Source organism: Manis pentadactyla, chromosome 18, assembly GCF_030020395.1.
Source record: "Manis pentadactyla isolate mManPen7 chromosome 18, mManPen7.hap1, whole genome shotgun sequence".
Classification (NCBI taxonomy): Eukaryota; Metazoa; Chordata; class Mammalia; order Pholidota; family Manidae; genus Manis; species Manis pentadactyla.
The window spans coordinates 15,465,278-15,482,089 of record NC_080036.1 but is presented as its reverse complement, the minus strand read 5'-3'; the positions used below and the strand labels follow the sequence as shown (position 1 = coordinate 15,482,089).

The window sequence follows — 16,812 nt, the reverse complement described above, 5'->3', positions numbered from 1 at the left end:
CCATACATGGAAACAGAGAGAGACCGATGAAAGAGGCAGACCACCCCAGACTGGCAGGTGGCCGTTTTAATAAGGAAGGAAACTTACATAGGAAGCTTGTCTTGGGCAGCTGCAAGATGAGTGGATCTCTGCACCCACCTGCTGGAATCTTAGAAGTTTTTATAGAGACCTTAACTGGATGCAGTAACATACACCATCCATATGTTCTCAATAACACCTTACTCTCTCAAGGCTACATATTTGAGGTGGTTGCTAGTATGGGACTAGCAGGCAGAATGTACATTCCAAGGATAAGGGAGGAAGTGAGGAGTCTCCAACTACTCAGGTCCAGCTTGCAGGCCAGCCAGCAGTCACATCCTTGTGATGACCTCCAATTTTTTGTCAAAACCTGTGAGTTTTGACAAGTGTATAATGACATGTGTCCACCAGTACAGTGCCATAGAGAGTAGTTTCAACTGCTCTAAAAATCCTCTGTGCTCTGTATATGCATCCCTCCTCCCACAACATAAACGATTTTCTTTTTATTTATCAAGGTATCATTGATATACAATCATATGCTCAGATTTCACGTGAGCAACATTGTGGTTACAGCATTCCCCCTATCATCAAGTCCCCACCACATACCCATTACAGTCACTGTCCATCAGCATAGTAAGATGCTATAGAGTCACTACTTGTCTCCTCTGTGCTGTACTGCCTTCCCCGTGGCCCCTCTATATTATGTGTGCTAATCATAATGCCCCTTAATCTTCTTATCCCTCCCTTCCCACCCACCCTCCCCAGTCTCTTTCCCTTTGGTAACTGTTAGTTCATTCTTAGGTTCTGTGAGTCTGCTGCTGTTTTGTTCCTTCAGTTTTTGCCTTGTTGTTATACTCCACAGATGAGTGAAATTATTTGGTGCTTGTCTTTTTCTGCCTGGTTTATTTCACTGAACGTAATACCCTCTAGCTCCATCCATGTTGTTGCAAATGGTAGGATTTGTTTTCTTATTATGGCTGATTAATATTCCATTGTGTATATGTACTACATCTTCTTTATCCATTCATCTACTGTGGGACACTTAGGTTGCATCCATTTCTTGGCTATTGTAAATAGTGCTGCAATAAGCATAGGGGTGCATATGTCTTTTTGAATCTGGGATCCTGTATTCTTAGGGTAAATTCCTAGGAGTGGAATTCCTGGGTCAAATGAACTATTTTTTTTTTAATTGTAAGGAAAAAGACACTTAAAGCAAAGGAAAAAGATAAAATATTTTCAGTGTATATCACAGAAGAACAGTTATTATCCCTAATATATAATGAACTACTGACAGAGAAAACAAGTAACAAAAATCATATTAAAGAGGGGGGGAGTGAAGGACTAGAGAATTAAATGTAATACAGAAAATGAAATGAAAATGGTTCTGAGCCCTAATAGAGGATGCTCAATTCCATTCTTTGTAAGAAAAATAAGTGTAAATTAGAAGTAGTGAGATTCTGTTTCTCACCTATGAGGCTGCAGTAATCCAAAAGTTTGACAATATACTGTGTAGGTCATGTTATGGCAAAATAATCTTTTTTCTACATTGCCATTGACAATGAAACAGTTTCACTGGAGGAGGCAGCCCCCTAGAAGTACAGTTTGGCAGGACCTTGCAATAGTTCATCAGTGTTACTTTTGATCCAATCTCACTTCTAGGAATCTATTCCAAAGATACACTGAAAAAAAGAAAAACCAGAAGAGTTTACACAAGAAATTTTCTTTATTCCTTTCTAGAGTCACGGAGCAATGATCAGTCCCCTACTGGTGCACATTTGTGTTGTTCACAATCTTTTGTTGCAGAAAGCACAATGAATGCAGAAGATTTTCTGATGCTGGTGCAGAGTGACCTACAGGATGTATTGTAAAGTAAGAAAAGCAAGATGGAGAAAGGCACCTGTAGTATATCATTCAGCCACAATGGGAGGATGCAATATGAATTTTTAAAATCCACTTAAAATATAAAAGGAGTATAAGTTATATAACTAAAACACAAAACTACAGGGCAGGGAAGGGAATAGAGCAGAGAGGGCAGAATAGAATCAGACTTCTTTGGATATACCTTGGTTTTGAGATACGACTTTAGAACTTTATAAATACTTTACAAAATTATGAAATAAAATTACTTTGAAAGACAGTCTTTAAAATAATAAAGTGCAGCATGTGAACCTAAGTGTGTATCCAGTTGGTGACAGGGCCACACAAAGAGACCTATTCGAAATGACTTTTAAAGCATAGTCATCTTCCTGTTCACCCATAGTGAGATGTACCTAAGACTGAAGAAAACAAATACGCTAAACAAACCTTAAACTGTTTACAGTAATCATTCTGCTGTCATTAGTGTTTTGTTACTATGTAGAGATTTGTGTGTGTGGATTGTGGAAAAAAAATTGAATGAGTAATTGTAAAATATTTTATGATTTCTGATGTTATTAAGAACCAGGATTGAGAGTGAACAAAGAAGCTCATATATAAGATGGATGTAGTTAAATTAGGATTCTGAAGTCCTCAGTTTGAATTGGAAATAGTAGAATGAACTCAAGCTGTGTTTTGTGTTAAAACAAACAAACATATTTCTTAGCTCTGTCCACTAAAATGCCCCATAAACACGGACTAATTTAGTCACAGGGGGTGCACCAGCACCCAGATTGTGGTCTTGAAAAACCATTTCACTAAAAAGACTCCTGATTTCATGCTGGAATGGCCAATTCTGCCTGTGGGGCAGGAAATGTACAAGGTGAACCTGGAACACCTTGTCATTTCCAATAGGAAGGAAATGATCACTGATACAGGGGTCATGGCAACTCGACTCAGGAGCCAACTTTAAGAAGGTCTGACTTGCCAAATTGGGACAAATTGAGCATTGATAAAGATGATTACTTCATCTTGGTTGGATGGATCAAAATGCATTAAATAGGTGTAAATCTATGACTACAAAATGATGCCTAAAAAAGGAAGGAAATTAATTGGTTGCCATTGGAATAAGCTAGGGTACCAACTCATCTAGTAAAATGTGAATTGGGAAAGGGTAAATAAGGCATTTCTCTTGCTGTTTCTATTTCAGATGTAACACTAGGTAATCAACTAGATTAATGGAAGTTTGCCTTTAAATAAGTATTCTAGCTAATAAATAAGGAAGTAATTAAATAATTAGATTGTCACCATGTGCAACCTAGAATGAACTGCTGGTCTGGGCAGTGATCAGTGGCTGTACCTCCTGGTACAGAGACAGTCAGATGTTCTGTACCACCTGGTGGAAGAGGACAGTACAGCACCACTTACAACGTGGTTTTGCCCAAAATTGAACCCAGATCTGGTCAAAGCCTCATATCCAATTTATAGGAAACACAGAGGACAGAGGAACATGTTACTTGATACTGTAGGAGCAATCAGTAAAAGCCAAATGGTAGAAAACTCTACAAAATAAAAAAATCAGGTTTTCTGAACAAACTCAAAGAAAAGGATGGAGGCAAAGTCCTATAAATTAAAAAGACTGTTAACCAGTTACAACTCACAGACCTTATCTGATTCCTGGTTCAAACAAGTTGAAAAATTAAACATACATGAATCTAAAGCATTTGAGATCATTGGAAATGTGAACACTGCCTGGGTATTAAGGATGTTCAGGAAGGAACGTTAATGAATGGTACTGTAGTTAGGTTTTAAAGAATCCCAGAGATACCAACAATCAGGTAGCAAACTTTGTATGTGTGGATGCCTGCCCACCATACAGAGCCTGGGACAAAAGGGAGAATCAGGCTGACCCTGTCTTCATTTAAATATTGATATTTTGTTTATCAGAAATTTTTTTGCACTAACTTTGATTATTTTAATGTAGTATTAAAATGCTGTTTATCTTGATTCCTGAGATTTTTTGCACCCTATTTAAGTGCTTTACTTGCTTAACCCCAGTCCTGGCTGTGCTGTGTGCCAGGCACTGCAAAGCCTGGAGAGTAGAAAGAATGATGTAGGATTCAAGTGCTCCGACAGCTGCCCTCCGTTGGGATAGATGGATGTTATATGCAAGGTGCTGACTAGCCTGTTGGCTGCTCCAGGTTCTTAATCTCCCTTCTGCCCCCCTTTCCCTGCCCCCTTCCCCTTCCTTTATCTGTCCCAGGGATCAGACCGCCAGCCTCTGCCTCCAGTTCAAGCCTCAGTCTTCATCCACCCCGTCTTGTCACCTTCCAGTCTGTGGTCATAGCGTCTGCTGACAAATCAGTACAGGCATGTTTTATGTAGGCTCCACTGAAGCAGAACTAAATGAAAACGAGATCATGATGTGGTTTTAGTCTTTGTCCTGCTACACCTCTTCCCTGAAATTTTGGTGTCTCTGGTTAGACCATTCCTCCTGTGGAAAGCCGCCCAAATCCAGCAGTCCCTGGCTGCCTCTGCATTCCTCTCTGCTTCCAGGGAGCTCTGGAGGAGGCCCAAGGAGCTCCGAATCCCTTGTATTTGAGTCTCACAGATGCAATAGAATAACAGCTCAATGAACGTTCATTGCTTGCATGATAAGTGAAAGCAACATTGGAAAGAATGTGGCATTGAAGTCAGAAGTGCCCACCCAGCATGAGCCTCTGTGATTCCTACCTAGCCAGGGACTAGAGACCTGAGGCCGGGGTCCGAGAGCAGCAGTGCTAAGTGCAGGCAGACAGGCCTGCATGAGCCTGTCCGACAGGTTAATGTGAGGAGGGAGCAACTCTGAGCTGGGAATTGTGCCGCGAGCAAACCTGGAAAGGAGGGGGAGCCTGGAGGGGCCTGGGCACCAGGTCCTGGACCAGCAGCCGGAACTGCCCTGGAGGGAGGGCACAGGAGGGGGCATCAGGGCAGAAAGCATTTGTTGATAGGAGTTGTGAGTTCTGAAAATCTGGCCAATTCTCGGTGTTTCAGCTGAAGAGGGAAAGGAAGGAAAATTTAGTTAGAGAAAAGGGAAGGCAGAAATCACCAGAACACAATTATAAAGGAGAATAATGTCACTGTGCTTGTCCTGATGTTCTGTCACTGTTTTTACCTTTTGGAAATGCTCATTAACAAGACAGAGTTTCACATCTCTGAGAGCAGGGGGCAGGGTTTGCGCACATAGCGAAGTCCCTGGATGGACATTCACAAGCAAGGCTGCGCCCACCCCCAGAGAATCTGACTCAGCAGGTCTGGGTGGGGCCTGGTGATGGACGTTCCTAGCACGTTCCCAGGGAAGCCGCAGCTGCTGGTCTGAGGACCTCAGTTTGAGAATCATGTCTTCAGAGTCCCTGGCTCCGACCCTCAGTGACAAGAGGATTATCTTAAATATCTGTCTAGCCCCTGAGTGTTTACAAAGCTCTTTCACAGACACGGCAATTCACTTATTCTCAAGTAAGGCATGCCAGGACCATTCTGGTAGCAGGAGGATGAGGGCTGCATGTGGAGACCAAGGCCCAGCTTGGCAAGACCCCCATAGCCCTTCCCTTCCCAAAGCCTCCACACCTCACCCGGAAGAGGGGGACTGGGAACACTGAGTCAGGAACACAGAAGATGTTCAACAAAGTAGTTGTCACGGTCCTGGTAGTTCATGGCCAGAGCCTGGGGTCCCGCCCACCCCAGGTGGCCACTGGGGAGAGCTGGCAATTGGCTGCTCCCCTGTAGGGCCTGTGAGGAGCCGTCTCCACGGCCCTCACGGGAGCGATGCTGCCTCTCAGGTGTGTCCTTTACCTGCTGCAGAAACCACAGAGACTCGCTGGCCCACTCTGAGTCTCTCTCCTAGGCAGCTCGGAAGCAGAAAAACGGCAGGTGCATGAATACATTGAAGTAAACTAGAAGCAAGATCTCAGTTTCATGTTTCATCAGTTTTCACATAAGAATCAGAAGTCTCTGCTCTCCTCTCCTTTTCAAGACACTGAAGCCGTGGGACCTTACAGTGGAAAGCGTCCTCAGCTCACTGGCCGGAGCCCTGTGTTTGGCAGGGCGGGGCCTGAGGCTCAGGATGGGCTTTGGTGGTGGGTGCAGAGCAGCGCCCCCCGGCCTCCCTCCCTGGGTCTCCAGCAGTCTCCAGCGGGCTCCTCAGGCCTCCATGTCTGTCTGTCCTGGACTTGGGGACTGGGGAACATCAGGAAAGGGGATGCAGGTCACCCGATCTGGTCCTGAGCAGCAGTGGCGCAGGGGACATATGCATCTGGTGTCCCCAGGAATGGGCCCCTGCTTCTCTGGAGTTCGTGCTTACCTGTAATGGATCCGCAAGCTCACTGGGATTTCCTCCTGCTGGAAGTACAGTGGCCTGGCAAGGGCAGTGGGAATACAGGGTACGATGAACATCTGTCGCCCAGCTGCTCTTCAGCAGGCCCACTGCTGCTTGGTGGAGACCTGGCAGGCAAGCGTGGTCCCAGGGCCCCTGCTGAGAATTCTCTCACTGATTCAGTGACAGTTCACATGTATTAAGCTTGTACTACAGGCCAGTGCATTTCATGCGTTAACTCCTTCTTAAAACTTCAGTGTAACTTTGAAGTACTATTATTATTCTGATCCCACCAGCGGGGGAACAGGCACAGGAAGGTGACTAGCAGGGCCAAGGAAACGTAGGCAGTCGTGGCAGAACCACCTGGGCACCGAGGGATGAATTCCAGGGCCAAGTGCTGTTGCCCTCCCTGTGCCGCTGCCCTAAGACAAAGTCACAATGAGAACAGCTTGATACACCACCATTCCCAGGACAGTAGGGGACACCCTCAGAACAGCTCTGTCCAAGGCCCAGATGCACAAGAGTGAGCAGGACTGCGGAGCCAGGACATGACGACCCGAAGCTCACACGGCTAGAAGGAGGCGGTACAGGGGGCTTAGCCCGTGAAAGGCAGCTCGAGGGGCCGAGAATGCGCTTTGGAGGGGTGGCACAGGATGACAGGTGAGGACAGCTGAGGTGGCCTGGAGCCCGTGTCCCCCCAGTCCCGCTCCTGCCATATCATCAAGGTGCATGAGTATGAGGCGGTGGTGGTGGTGGTGGCGTCAGGCTTAATAAATAAGAAGGGAAATGCAGAAGCTTCTTGTCCTGCAAATGTTTATGCTTGAATGTGGAGGGAAAGTCATTTAGCCCGTCCTTTAAGCCCTGTTTGCATGGAGGACAAGGTCCAGAGGAGGAGGCATGGGCATAAATCTGCACTGTAACACCGGTGAGACCTTATCATGACGTCCTCGTATAAGTATCAGAATGTTTGTGTTATTGTGTTACTCAAAAGGTAAAAACAACCCAAGTGTCCAGCTGTGAATGAATGGATAACAAAGTGCGGTCTGTATTTGCAGTGGTACACTGTTCAGTCTTGTAGACAGCATGCTTGTGTCCCCCAAAACTCATGTGTTGAAGCCCTAACCCCAGTGTGGTGGTATGAGGAGGCGGGCCTCCAGCAGATAGTTAGGTCTAGATGAGGCCCTGAGGATAGAGCCTCCTGATGGTGTTAGTGTCTTCATGAGAAGAAAAAGAGACAGAGCTCATTCTGAGTCACATGAGGACACAGCCGGAAGCTGGTGCTGTACAAGCCAGGAAGTGGCCTTTCATTAGACACTGGAATTGTCAGCACCTTGATCTCAGACTTCCCAGCTTCTAGAACTGGGAGAATAAATGTCTATTGTTTAATTTAAGCTCTCCAGTTTGTGGTATTTTGCTATAGCCGCCCAAACAGACCAAGACGAGCCTTAGAAAGGAAGGAGATTCTGATACATGCTACCACACTAATGAGCCTTGAAGAGCAAAATAAACTGAGCAAAATAAGCCAGTCACCACAGGACACATATTACATGATTCGCTTATAAAAGGCTCCTAGAGTCATCAAGTTCAGAAACAGATAGTCAACTGGCGGTTGGGGGTGGGGGGAGATGGGAGTTAGTGTTTAATGGGTACAGAATTTCAGCTGGGGAAGATGTCAAAGTTCCGGAGGTGGGTGGTGGTGATGGTTGCACGCAGTGTGAATGTACCGGATGCCACTGAATTGTACACTTAAAAAAAGGTTAAAATAGTAAATTTTATGCTATGTGTATATTATCACACTAAGAAAACAGATGAGATTAAATTATTGTGTGGTGTTTAGTAGTAAGGTTTAAAACAGCTCTGTACTGTATACGTATTGAAATATAAGTGCTTGCTAAAATGAGGGAAGTTGGGCCCTCCCTCCCTGCAGAAGGCTGCGGGATTCAGGAGCTGATGGCAGGCTGGTAGGCAGGTACCTGTAGGGCCCAGGAAGGTAGTGGCATGCCATGGGCAGCTGGCCGTGCCCCAGATGCAGCACACAAAGCCGTCAGCCTCTGTCCGAGGGTAAGGAGAATAATGTGCTCTAATTCTCTGATTTGTCCCCCAGGTGGAAGTGACACAAGACGAGACCCTCCTGGCTGAGGCTCTGGTACATGAGAGGAGGAAGAAGACGATCTCCTAATTGGTACCATATACATCAGGTCAAATCATTTTCTCATTTTCTAGCCACACCAACCCCAAGTTACACCCAGCTAGGAGCTGCAAGACAGTGTAATACCAGAGACCTTCTCTGAGGTCAGAGACCTCCCTGCCTGATCCCGGTCCTCCTCGTCTTCCTCCTCACATGAGCTTACCTCCTCCCGACTCTCACTAATGCACGGATGGGCTCAGAGAGGTCAAACAGCACGCACAGCACATCTGAGTGGCAGATCTGGAGCTAGTGTGCCTGGATCTAAACCAGCAGCACTTGGCATAGAATGCAGCCCACAGAGCAGAGTGCCCAAGGGTTTAGCCTGAAAGAAGGAACAGAGACACTCATTCATAGCATGGGATTTCAATGCCACAATTTGTAAAAGTAATTACATACATAATTACATACTTACTTTATGCCAGTATAAAATTTTCTGTGAGCTTTTTATGCCAGCATGAACTCAAGAGTGGGCTCAGGAAATGTTCTGCAACAGTCCAGACAGTAATATTTTTGGTTTTGTGGGTCTTATAGCCTCTGTTCTAGTTACTCAACTCTCAGCCATGTGCAAAAGCAACCAGAAACAATAGGTAAATGAATGGGTATGGCAACATTCTAATACAGCTTAATTTACAAAAACAAGTAGTGGACCACACTTGGCCTACAGGCAGTAATTTGCTGATGCATTTGCACTTTATCAGCCATGATTGTGTGACCTCTGTGGCCCGGTGCTGGTTCATTAATGTGAGTCACCCTCATCTGCCAGGTGCTGGTTGCTTTCTTTTCCCTCAGTTGTTGTTTGGTACAGGCTGTGGTCATGCTGTAGGATGTCCGTTGTACCTTTCTAACTGGGATTATTCTACCTAGGAAATCTGACACCTTGATAAATTTTGTTGGATTATTACTGTGACAATGACAATTCTTGGAGAGATGGCAGATACCTTAGCAGTCATCTTCAGCAAGCTTGGTATTTCAGTCAACTCTGGATTGCTGTGGACTCTTTCCTAAGAAGCCCCGTGAGGGGTGAGGGCTGATGGGGTGGGTTGGCTTATTGATAAAGGTGCCGTTGGGTTACAACAGGCAAAACAATTACATGGTGGAAGTGTTTGTCACATGCGTTGTAACTTGGAAGAGGATTAGAAATCTAGTAATTCCAAATTGATCTATGTTCTGGTGGTTCCTTTTTTTAGCTATCTAGTCTGCCTTCTTTTCAATCAGTGGTCATTGGAATTTGACCAGCATAAGGTCAGAAGCACTAGAGTTGGCAATGACCCCTTCTCTCAGTTGGCATGTGCAGAGGGATGATTTTGAGTTTGACTTTTATTATTTAATATCTTACATGAAAAATCAGGCAGTTGTCCCAAACCTGCTCAAAAGTATGTTGCAGCTGGTGAAAGTGGTTCCTTCTCTCCACTGGGTCTCTGCCTGTGCTTCACTCACATGGCAACTTCCACCACTTTTGCTTTTCTCTCCTTCCTGCAGATGGATGGTTTCTAGCCTGCTTCCAAACCCCACCTCGGCTGAGTGTTGGGCAGCCCTTCTACATGATCATATGACTCTTGATATGGACGCAGTCCTGTCAGACTTTGTTCGGTCCACGGGGGCAGAACCTGGTCTGGCCAGAGACCTGCTGGAAGGTAAGTCCTTATCTCCCCTCCATTGCTGAAGGACGGCTTTTCCAGGTAAAGTATTCTTGGTTGGCAGGGTTTTTTTTTCCCCAGCACTTTGAATATATCACCCACTCTCTCCTGGCCTGTAAGGCTTCTGTTGAGAAATCTGCTGATGGTTTTAAGGGCGTTCTCTTACAAGGTATAAGCTTTTTTTCTTTTGCTTCTTTTAAGAGTCTCTCTTTGTTTTTAATTTTTGACAGTTTCATAATGTATCTTTGAGAAGATCTCTAAGTTGACTTTGTGTGGTGACCTATGACCTTAATGATTTAGATATCCGAATCTCTTCCCAAATTTGGAAAATTTTCAGCCATTATTTCTTTAAATAGTTCTCTGCCTCCTTCTCTTTCTCTTCTCCTTCTAAAACTCCTGTAATTCACAAATTGGTTCTTTAGATGGTATTCCATAGAGGACTTAGGTTTTCTTCACTCTTTCTATTCTTTTTTCCTTTGTTCTCTCAAACTGGACAATTTCGAAGTCCCTGTCTTCTAGCTTAGAGTCCTTCTTCTGCTTAACCTATTCTACTGTTGGTGCTCTATATTGCATTTGTCATTTCACTCACTGTATTCTTCAGCTCCAGAATTTCTGTGTGGTTCTTCTTTTATGATTTCTATGTCTTTGAGTATTGTTCTCTTGATTTTGTTGAGTTATTTTTCTGTGTTTCTTATAGTTCACTGTGTTTCCTTAAAACAGCTATTTTTAGTTCTTTATTGGGGGATCACAGACCTTCATGTCTTTGGGGTCAGTTACTGGGAGAGTATTGTGATCCTTTTGTGGTGTCCTGTTTTCTTGTTTTTTCATATTCCTTGAAGGTTTGCATTGTTTTCATCACATTTGGAGTAAGAGTCACCTCACCCAGCTTTCACTGCCTTAAGAGAGAAATACCTCCGTCAGCCCTGCTAAAGATTCTGAGGCTTCCTCAGAAATTCTATGGAATCACCTGTTCCATGCTTCTTGCTCTCTCTTAAACTTGTATGCCTTTTCAGTCCTGTAACACACCAGGCTAAGCACTAGTAGTCTCCCTTTTGCTTTACCAAGGACAGTGCTAAAGCTCAAATTGCAGAATGTGCAAGTAGACCTCTTCCTGGCCTGCAGATTTGGGCCAGCTCTCTGTGTTTGCTCACTAGCTGGCTGCCGTTCACATTTACCACCACTGCCATCAGGAGCATGCACAGGGAGCTGGCCACGGGGTGGGGCAGGGCTGCAGGGATGCACATGGAGTGTCGGGGGACACGTCGGCCAGTTGGGATATCCACAGATGAGCTGTTTCCGGTGGCTGTGGGCAGGCTTTTGGGTGGAGCCCACAATACAGTCAGTAGGGTCCGTGTCCCTTTATGCCCTTCAAGAGTCCTGTCTACTGCTCTCCCCGCTTCCTGCTGCCACCTAGTCATGCAACTCATGACCCAGTAGTCTGGGTGGACCACAAAGAATTTATCCTCTTTGGCAGCATCCCACATAGTTAGGGAAGCTGTGCTCACTCACATGCTCTCACTTTCCCCCACAGAAAAAATCATGGGCCGAGCAGGTCTCTCTTGGCACTAAGATGTGCTGCCTTGGGGGAGAGGTAATACTGGTAATATCAAAGTGTTCCTCTAATCTTCTCCCATGTGGCCAAACTGTATATATTTGCTCCAGTGTTGTGGTGGAACTGCTACTCTGGAAATCTGGATTCCAACAAAGGCCCTCTCATCTGTAGGTTATTGTTTAAGACAGTGTTTTCCATGGGCTTCTGGACCATGGCTGAGAAGGGCTAGAAATGGTTCATGGGCCACTGTAGGGTCCACACTGCCACTGAGGCCTGTATGTCTCTAACTGACACATGAGTAGGCAGGACTCCTCCTGGGTTCTTCAGTGCACCTATCTTCAAGATCCAGTGGATTTTACAAAAAGTTATTGGGACTAATAAATGAGCTCAGCATTGTTGCAGGATACAAAATCAAAATAAAGAAGTCAGTTGTATTTCTGTATATTTTTGCAGGGAATAATTGGAAATTGAAATTTCAAAAAATAACTTTTTTTCTGTTGAAATGTATGAAATACTTAGGGATAAATCTGACAAAAATGTGTAAGAAAGATGTGTTTATATGCTGAAACTATGAAGCATTGCTTAGAAAAATTAAAGACCTAATAAAGGGAGAGATGTAGCATGTCCATGGTAAAGAAGACTCAATGTTATTAAGATGTCAATTTTCCCAAATTGATCTTTAAATTCAATGCAATCCCACTCATAATCTCAGCAGCTTTTTCTTGCAGAATCTGATAAACTACTTTAATATTCCAAAGAGAAATGCAAAGACCTAGAAAAAACAAGTTTGAGAAATTAGAACAAAGCTGGAGGCTAACAATATCTTATATTAAGACTCAACATGAAGGTTTAATAATCAAAGGAGTGTGGAATTAGCACAAAAGGAAGTGGATCAATGAAACATTGAAAAACCAAGAAATGTTCGCATATGTACACTACTGGAACTCAATAAAGACACAAAGGCAATTCAGTGTAGAAAGGGTAATCTTTTCAACACATTAGTGGAATGATTGAATATTCATTTGCAAAAAAAAAACAACTTTATCCATACCTCACATACCTCAAAAATTGGATAACAGACCTAAATGTAACACCCAAAGCTCAAAAATCTTTTAGGAAAAAAGCATAGGAGAAAATTTTTGTGCCTTTGAGTTAGGGAAAGATTTTTTTTCAGCTGTATTGGTACCTAATGGACAAGTAAAAATGCAAGATATTTCAAGTGTACATATGATGATTTGATTTATGTATATATATTGAAAGGATTCCCTTATCAAGTCAATTAACACATCCATAGTCTCATATATTTACCTTTTTTATTTTTTGGTGAGAAAATTTAAGTTCTACCCCCTTAGAAAATTTCCATTATATATTACAATGTTATAGACTATGTAGTCATGGTATACATTAGACCCTCAGACGTTCTCATCTTATAACTGAAAGTTTGTACCCTTTAACAACCTCTCCCTATTTACCCCACCTACCAGCCCCTATTAACAATTTTCTATTCTCCATTTCTGTAAGTTGGGCTTTTTAAAAAAATATTCTACATATAAGTGATACCATGCAATATCTGTCCTTGTCTGGCTTATGCCACTTAACATAATGCCCTCTGGTTAATCCATGTTGTCCCAAATGACAATATTTCCTTCATTTTTAAGGCTGAATAGTATTCCATTGTGTATATATATATTTTTGTTCCTTCATCCATCAATGGGTATTTATGCTGTTTCCGTACCTTGGTTATTGTGAATAATGCTGCAGTGAACATGAGAGCTCTCTTTGGGATAAGGATTTTGTTTTCTTAGAATATATATACCCCGAGGTGGGATTGCTGGGATCATAATGTATTTTCATTTCTTGAGGTACCTCCAAACTGTCTGTACTACTTTATATTCCCACCAACAGTACACAGGAGTTCCCTTCTCTCCACATCCTTTGGCCATTTTTAAATTGGGTTATTTACTTGCTATTGAATTGCTTGTGCTTTTTATATATATTTTGGATATTAACCCCTTATTAGATATGTGGTTTGCAAATATGTTCTTCAATTCCATAGGATGACTTTTCTTTTTGTTGATAGATGTCATTCCTTTGCTGTGCAGAAGCTTATTTTGATGTAGTCCTATTTGTTTATTTTTGCTTTTGGTGTCAAATCTTGAAAGTCATTACTGAGACCAAGGTCAAGGACCTGAACCCCTATTTTTTTCTAGGAATTCTATGGTTTTGGATTTAGATTCAAGTCTTTAACCCATTTTGAGTTGATTTTTATGTATGGTGAAATGTAAGGGTCCAATTTCATTCTTTTGCATGTGGCAGTCCATTTTTCCCAGCACCATTTGTTGAAGAGATTATCCTGTCCCCATTGTGTATAGTTGGCACCTTTATAGGGGATTAGTTGATCATATATACATGGGTTTATTTGGAGGCTTTCTATTCAGTTCCACTGACCTATGTGTCTGTATTTGAGCTAATACCATATTGTAGTTTTGTAATACAGTTTGAACTCAAGAAGTGGGATAACCCCAGCTTTGTTCTTTCTTAGAATTGCTTTGGCTGTTTGGGATCTTTTGTGATTCCATACAAATTTTAGGATTTTTTTCCTCTTCTGTGAAAAGAATGTCATCAGAATTTTGTAGGATTGCATTGAATTGGTAGGATTGCATTGAATCTGTATATGGCTTTGGGTAGTATGGACATTTTAACAATATTAATTCTTCCAACCTAAGAACACAGAATATATCTCCATTTATTTGTGTCTTCTTCTTAATTCATACAAGTCATTGTTTCAAGTAGGCAGATCTTTGACCTCCATGATTATATTTATTCCTAAATATTCTTTTGTTTTTGATGCTATTATAAAAGGTATTGTTTTAATTTCTCTATGATAATTTTTGTGGTATACAGAAAGGCAACTGACTTTTGTTTTAAAATATTGATTTTACATCCTGAAAATTTACTGAATTTGTTTATCAATTCCAACAGTTTTTTTGTAGACTCTTAAGGTTTTCTTTATATAATATCATATTATCTGTAGATTGAGACAATTTCACTTTTTTCTTTCTGATTTTGATGCCTGTTAATTTTCTTTCTTGTCTGATTGCCCTGGCTAGCCCCCTGTTACTGTGTTGAGTAAAATTGGTGAGAATGGGTATCTTTGTCTTCTTTCTGATCTTAGAGGAAAATCTTTTATCTTTTCACCATTGAGTATGTTAGCTGTTGCTTTGTCATATATGGGCTTTATTATGTTAAGGTATGTTTTCTCTGTACTCAGTTTATTGGGGTTTTTGTCATGAAAGGATGTTGAATTTCATTGTGTTTTTTTCATCTATTGAGAGGATCATATGGTATTTATCCTACATTTATTAATTTAATGTATTGTATTGACTGATCAGTGGGTGAGAACCATCCTTGCATTCCTGGATGGTTTATTCCTAGAATGAACCTCACTTGATCATGGTGTGTAATACTTTTAATTTATTGGTGAATTCAGTTTACTAATGTTTTGTTGAGGATTTTTGCATCTGTGTTCACCAGGGATATTGGCCAATAATATGCTTTGCTTGCAATGTCCTTCTCTGGTAATGTTGGCCTCATGAAATGATTTTGAAAGTATTCTTTCCTTTTCTTTTTCAAGAAGAGTTTGAAAAGAATTGGTATTAGTTCTTTAAATGTTTGGTAGAATTCATGAATTAAGACATCTAGTCCTAGACTTTTCTTTGTTGTGAGGTTTTTGATTACTGATTCAATCCCTATATTTCTTTATAGTAATTAGTATATTCATATTTTATATTTCTTAATGATTGAGTCTTGGTTAAGTTTTATGTTTTTTAGGAATTTATCCATTTCTTCTAGGTTGCCCAATTTGTTAACCTATAGTAGTCTCATGATCCTTTGTGTTTCTGTGATATCAGTGGTAATATCTCTTCTTTCATTTATAATTTTATTTGTGTCTTCTTTCTGTCTTTGTATCTTGGGAGTTGAGCTAAAGATTTCTCTTTTATATTTTCAAAAAAAACAGCTCTTACATTAATCCTTACTATTTTTCTGGTTTCTATTTCATTTTTTCTACTCTGATATTTGTTATTTCCTTCTTTACATTAACTATGGACTTAGTTTTCATACAATTTGTTTCTAGTTCCTTAAGGTGTAAAGTACGTTGTTTATTAGTGATCTTTATTTTTCTAATGTAGGCATTTATCACTATCAACTTCCTTCTTAGAACTGCTTTTACTGCATCCCATAAGTTTTGGTATGTTGTGTTTCTGTTTTCATTCATTTCAAGATTTTTTTATTTCTTCATTGAACCATTGATAGTTCAGGGCATGCTTTTTAACCTCCACATATTTGTTAATTTTACCAGTTTTATTCTTGTAATTGAATTCTTGTTTCATACAATCATGATCAGAAAAGATACTTGGTATGATTTCAGTCTTTTTAAATTTCCTAAGACATTTTTTATGGCCTAACATATGATTTATCCTGGATAATGTTCTATTTGTGCTAGAGAAGAATGTGTATTTTGTTGCTGTTGAGTGGAATGTTCTGCATACATCGATTAGGTCCATGTGGTCTAACATGTACAGATTTAAATCCTATGTTTCCTTATGGAATTTTCTGTCTGCATGATCTATCCATTGTTGAAGGTGTAATACTGAAGTACCCTGCTATTATTGTATTGCTGTCTGTTTCTCTGTTCAGGTTTGTTAATATCTGCTTATTACACGTTATGTTCTGTGTTGGGTTCATAATTGTTTTTCTTATAACTGTAAATTTTTACCTTTTACCACCTTCATCCAGTTCTCCTGCCCCTCAACCACCATCTCTGGTAATCACAAATCTGATTTTTTGTGATTTTTCTATGAGGTTTTTTTAAAGATTTCACATATAAATGAAATCATATAGTATTTTTTTGTCTGTTTCAGTTACTTTGCTTATTGTAATCCCTCAAGGTCCATCCATGTAGTCACATATGTGGGAATTTCTTCTTTTTTATGCCTGAGTAATATTCCATTATATTTATATACGACAACATCTTTATCCATTTGTCCATCAATGAATACTTAGGTTGTTTCCATGTCTTGGCTACTGTAAATAATGCTTCTGTGAGCACAGGAGTGCAAATATCTCTTCAACATAGTGTTTTTGTTTCCTTCAGATATATTTCTAGAAATTGAATTGCTGTGTCATATGGTAGTTCTACTTTTAATTTTTT

At 41.3% G+C, this 16,812-nt stretch overlaps 1 protein-coding gene across 5 annotated transcripts in view; it reads left to right on the top strand.

The window, feature by feature from the left end:
- Nucleotides 1–16,812, top strand: part of OTUD7A (OTU deubiquitinase 7A) — a 344,700-nt gene that overhangs the window by 202,996 nt on the left and 124,892 nt on the right. For all 5 annotated transcript variants that reach the window (XM_057494657.1, XM_057494658.1, XM_036878692.2 and 2 more), the window contains 2 exons: nt 8,328–8,421; nt 9,891–10,045. In XM_057494657.1, the coding sequence (XP_057350640.1) occupies nt 9,895–10,045 (151 nt within the window). In that variant the 5' untranslated portion in view covers nt 8,328–8,421; nt 9,891–9,894. The remainder of the gene's footprint in view (nt 1–8,327; nt 8,422–9,890; nt 10,046–16,812) is intronic.